Below are 6,000 nucleotides of genomic sequence, written 5' to 3' on the forward strand. Positions count from 1 at the left end.
AAAACAGGTAAGTTACATTTTGCACTAGTCTTGGAACTTCATTAGAATTGGGGTATGTTTAATTGCATGATATCAAGGGAATTATCTAAAAAAAACTGCGAATTATTTCTCAGCACTAGGGTTTCAATTATAAATTAAAATATCTTAACCTCTTAACACCCTGCAATCTACAAGGAACATTTGTGTTTTACCTTCAAAATAATGCAACACACTTGAGGATGAAAAAATAAAGTGTAAATAAAAGCCATACTTCCTCAATATCCCTCCCAGACTGAATCCCTGTTCTCGCATTATGAGGAAATGGGACGATCAAGGCAGAAGCAAAGGGGCGATAAGAGGAAAGATCATGAAAACTACCATCTGGAAATTCTCAAGGTAACCTCTCCTAAAACACTGGAAAACGTAGAAACATGAAAAGATCTTTTACAAGCTATCATCATAAGATATTTAATTACTTATCTTGGGTCAAACAAGACATACTGATATTCCTAATACTATACTTACTTATGGCCAATTGTTTTTGTGAACACAGTATTTCTTAGAAACCAAGCCAGTAAGGTTCTACCTTATTTTCTGCATTGTGAAATTCACTCAAGCTAATTAAGTTCTTTGAAAATTAACATTATTCCCTAGGCTTAATGAATATATAAATCATGTAAATTTTTACTTAATAACTCTTTTACTACCAGCCTAGAGCTGCCAGTATAATGAAAGGATGATGTTTTAAGTACAGGATGCATTTATGAAAGCTCGCCATTGGTTCCATTTCTAGAAGATCACTGACCTTCTTCAGGGATGTGATGGTGATCTGATCATCCTGAGAGAGCTTCAGGGCAGTGGCGACCTTCGCGGAATTAACCACGATCTCCGCATTCAGCTCTCTGCACTTGGCCATCAAACGCTTTTCATTGTCATAAGACTTTTTCATGACAGCATGAAGCTTCTCATATTCAACCCTAAATCTCTCCAAACTTTTGTCCCCTGTAAGTTCGCTGAGAACCTCCTGAAAATCCCTTTCTATTTCTTCATACGCAGTTTCCTCCAGCACTAGTTTTTCACTCTTTTCCTGTTCAAAAGGGCAAAGACGGGAATGAAGATTGAAATATTTACCCCATCACTATTCAGGAATGACTTATTATTCGTGAATAAAAGACCTCCATACAAGCAAAGATTGAAATATTTACCCCATCACTATTCAGGACTGACTTATTATTCGTGAATAAAAGACCTTCGTACAAGCAAAATAAAAGCCACTGACAAGCAGACGATTTAAAGCTATATGATGGGAAGGCTCCTTGTTCATCCCGATACCTGTATATACGTATACGTAGCACTGGGACAGTAATATTTTCTACCACATAGTGTTAAGGATTCGATTAAATGGGATAATTCATGTTAAACACTTAGCCAAGTGCCCGGCAAACAGCAGGTACTCAATAAATTTCGAGAGCTATTATGATTATTCCAAGCCTGCTTCTTACTGCCCCCAGGACTGCAGATGGAAGCCACGGTATGTTGAGGTCAGACATAATATAGATACCATGAAACCACACTTACAGTGGAACCCATCCAGAACATGGAATATTCTCTTTAAAAATATCCCATCATTTTTACCCCTTAAAAAATTAGCCTAGGTCATCTCCACAGGAATTTTGAAATGTCCCCTGGGCAATGGTCATGGGCCTTCACATTTGCTTTCCATGATTAGCTGGGCAGCAAATTATTTAAAATGTAAGCCCAAACATACAGATGTAATTCAAGCAAGTCTGACTATGACTTAGATGATAACCCAGGACTATATGGTTATATATGAATTCTTATTTCCCTAGTGTTATGGTTGAACTGTGTCACCTAGAAAGATATGTTGAAGTCCTAACCCCCAGTAACTGTGAATGTGACCTTATTTGGAAATAGAGTCACTACATATACAATTAGTTAAGTTAAGGTCATACTGGAGTAGGGTGGGTCCTAATACCATGTGACTGGTGTCTTTATAAAAAGGGGGAAAATTTGTAACTATGTGGTGTGATGGATGTTAACTAAACTTATTGTGGTAATCACTTTGAAATGTACACATATATGTAACTCTCCTGGCGGTCCAGTGGTTAAGACTCCAAGCTCCCAATGCAGGGGGCACAGGTTCAATCCCTGGTCAGGGAATTAAGATCCCACATGCTGCGCAGCCAAAAAAAAAGAAAAAGAGAAAGAGAAATGTATACATATATCAAATCATTACGTCGTACACCTAAAACTAATACAATGTTACATGTCAATTATAACTCAATTAAGAAAGGGTGTAAAAAAAAAAAAAGGGTGTGGCATTTGGATACAGACACACCCTACCCCCCACACGAGAACTCCATGTGACCAGTGAAGGGAGACATTAGGCTGGTATAGCTGCAAGCCAAGGAAAGCTAAGGGTTGCGGGCTACCACCAAAAGCTAGGAAGAAGCAAGGAAACATTTCACTCAGTCTCAGAGCATGGCTCTGTGGACACCTTGATTTCAGACTTCGTGGCCTCCAGAACTGTGAAATAATAAATTTCTGCTGTTAAGCCATCCAGTTTGTGGCACTATGTTACAGATGCCCTACTTCAAACTACATACAGCACAATAATAATTTAAAAATGAATGAGTATGGTTAATATATTTACTCAGAAAATATTGATTGAACATCTGCTGTATGTAAGTTGGAATGATGGAGGCTGGAGGAGATATCAAAGTAAGGACTACACGGCCTTCCCATAGGAAATATATACATGAAGAGCTGATGCGGTATGTGGGCAGAAAATGGAAGTATAGAATTTGATACCTGCCATAAAATGGATTCAGAGTTCTACAAGAACCTATAGGAAGACGGAATTACTCCCAGCAGCAAGAATTAAAGCAAATTTCATAAAGGAAGTGGCATTTAAGAAGGCACAAAAGGGAGACTGGAGTTTTCACAGGTAGATGTAAAGAGAAAGGGCATTCCTGTCCCATGGCAAAGCTTCATCAAAGGCTCAGGGACAAGCAGGTATCTAGGATTTGAGATTGATTAAGAAGCTCAAGTTAGCTTAAAGTACAAGAAATATGACAGGGAGAAGGAAGGAGACTAGACAGGGAGTTAGGGACAGACTGGAGGCCTCGAATGGCATTCTAGGGAATACAGAGAGAATTATTCTGGAAGCCACAGGTAATCACTTAGCCTTTTGAGCAAAGAACTGATAAGGTTTGAAAGGTCTTATTTTTGTTTGCAACATTATGCTTTGATATTCTACACTAAAAAGGACTTTAACATAAAAACTCTATTGCTAACACTGTTGGTGGGAATGTAAATTGATACAGCCACTATGGAGAACAGTATGGAGGTTTCTTAAAAAAACTAAAAATAGAGCTACCATATGATCCAGCAATTCCACTCCTGGGCATATATCTGAAGAAAACCAGAATTTGAAAAGATACATGCACCACAGTGTTCACTGCAGCACCAATTACAACAGCCAGGACATGCTTCCACAACCTAAATGTCCATGAACAGAGGAATGGATAAACAAGATGTGGTACATATATACAATGGAATACTACTCAGCCATAAAAAAGAATGAAATAATGGCATTTGCAACAACATGGAGGTACCTGGAGATTATCATATTGAGTTAAGTCAGACAGAGAAAGACAAATAGCATATGATAGCACTTACATGTGGAATCTAAAAAAATGGTACAAATGAACCTATTTACAAAACAGAAATAGAGTCACAGATGTAGAAAACAAACTTATGGTTACCAGGGGGGTAAAGAGGGTGAGGAGGGATAAATTGGGAGGTTGGGATTGACATATACACACTACTATATATAAAATAGAGAACTAATAAGGACCTACTGTAGAGCACAGGGAACTCTACTCAATGCTCTGTAGTGACCTATAATGGAAAAGAAACTAAAAAGAGTGGATCTGTGTATATGTATAACGACTCACTTTGCTGTACACCCAAAACTAACACAACATTGTAAATCAACTATACTCCAATAAAAATTAATTAAAACAAAAACAAAAAGCAAACAAAACCTCTACTGCTAATCAAAGAAATTAACTGAGACAATCTCTAATCCCAATAATAAGGTAAAATTCAAACTCACCCTGAAGATTTTGGGTAAGTAGTCTAGTTTACCTTCTGCTTTGTCAAGCCTGCCTTGCCCAACATGGAGAAAGTCTACATATTCTTGCTTTTCAAAAACACTTGTACTGGGGCTTCCCTGGTGGCACTGAGCTTAAGAATCCGCCTGCCAATGCAGGGGACACAGGTTCAATCCCTGGTCCGGGAAGATCCCACATGCCGCAGAGCAACTGAGCCCGTGTACCACAACTACTGAGCCTGCGCTCTAGAGCCCAAGAGCCACAACTACTGAGCCCACGTGCTGCAGCTACTGAAGCCCATGTGGCTAGAGCCCATGCTCTGCAACAAGAGAAGCCATGGCAATAAGAAGCCCGTGGACCGCAAGGAAGAGTAGCTCGCGCTCGCCACAACTAGAGAAAGCCCGCGTGCAGCAACGAAGACCCAATGCAGCCAAAATAAATAAATACAATAAATTTATTAAAAAAATAAAACACTTGTACTCTTGATTACACTTCTAAATATGATATGCAAACAAAACAGAGTCCATATCTTAAAACAGATGTGGAGTCACAAGCATATCTATATAACATTCTGTATAACAGCATTAGTACTAACGTTAAACTCAACACAGGTTTTCTTCCTGACTAAAAAGCAGATTATCGCAAAGATCACGATACAGCGATTCCACAAAGGAGGAAAAATCATATTAAGGAATGGTGCTACTGCTCTGTACTTTCCCCTTGTTGATGCTAAACATAAACACACACAAACATTTATCACAGCAATGTTCTAGGTTCCATCCCTGTAAACGGTATTAATGTCAACACTTGATCACTAGCCTAATGATTTGTTCACAGGAAAGGTTTTCCCTGTACACTTGGCACTTAGCACAGGAATGGAAAAATATCAAAGAAAGAAAAGTTTGAAAGAAACTTTTATGAACAGAAGAGATTTGTTTATGTTGCCATTTTAAAATATACTGCTATTAAAAGCATAGCAAAAATAATCTCTTAGCTGTGACCAATAACCAGTTGGTATCTACACTGTTACAGCATATAATGCTATCTAATTCAGAAGCATGATTTCAACATGAATTGATCAGAAAGGAACTGTGATGCTCCTTCATACGATACCTATCTACTGAGTGTTTACGATTAGCCAGGCAATGTTCTAGGTGCTGGGAGTACCAATTAGTGAAGGGAAGGAAAAGGAAAAAGGAAAAGAGAGCTGCAGTGAAAAATGAGACCAAAGTGGAAATGCCAACTTATGAAAGCAGAAATGAGGAAAACTTGGCTGAGGTCAATTGAAAATAAAAATAAAAGAAATGAAGGAATGACAGGAGATTGTGAAAGGGAAGAGAGACTGGGAAATAACTAGTTTATAGTATTTGTATCTGGGGCTTACATAGGGTAAATGAAGAAGAATGAAATACACAAAGATGACTAGTGGGGGAGAAAAGGAGAAAATACTCAAAAGGAAACAACGGAAAAATTCAAGGAGAACTAGAAGGAACAGGAGGAGGAAATGGGAAGAAAAGAGACATGAATGAGTGTGGGCACCGTAAATAAGAAGTGTGGCTGCAGGATGGACGCAAGAGAGAGATGCCAGTGATGGAGCCTGGGGAGGGAGGAAGATGGAGAGTATGAGAGGGACTGTATGATAAGGAGAGAGTGGTTGACCACAGGAAGATGGAGTTTGCAAGGGGGGGACTAGATGTGGAGGAGATGGAATGATGAGGGGATGTGAATGATGTACAGGAGACCAGAGAAGGAACTGGAACAGGGGTGGGGGCATGATGGTGGTGAGAGAAGCTGGCACCAGGGCTGGCTTCATGGGTGTGTGAACTATTCAGTTGCACGGGGCTCCTTGCTCAGAAGTGCCCTAGCCTTGGTGTAATGCTCT

The 6,000-nt window shown here is 39.2% G+C and overlaps 1 protein-coding gene across 1 annotated transcript in view; it reads right to left on the bottom strand.

Moving 5' to 3' along the window:
- CFAP58 (cilia and flagella associated protein 58) overlaps positions 1-6,000 on the bottom strand; it is a 111,430-nt gene that overhangs the window by 105,150 nt on the left and 280 nt on the right. Inside the window, exon 2 of the mRNA XM_060286002.1 lies at positions 785-1,066. Within this exon, the coding sequence (XP_060141985.1) occupies positions 785-1,066 (282 nt within the window). The remainder of the gene's footprint in view (positions 1-784; positions 1,067-6,000) is intronic.

The sequence above is a fragment of the Globicephala melas genome, chromosome 16 (genome assembly GCF_963455315.2).
Source record: "Globicephala melas chromosome 16, mGloMel1.2, whole genome shotgun sequence".
NCBI classification, from domain to species: domain Eukaryota; kingdom Metazoa; phylum Chordata; class Mammalia; order Artiodactyla; family Delphinidae; genus Globicephala; species Globicephala melas.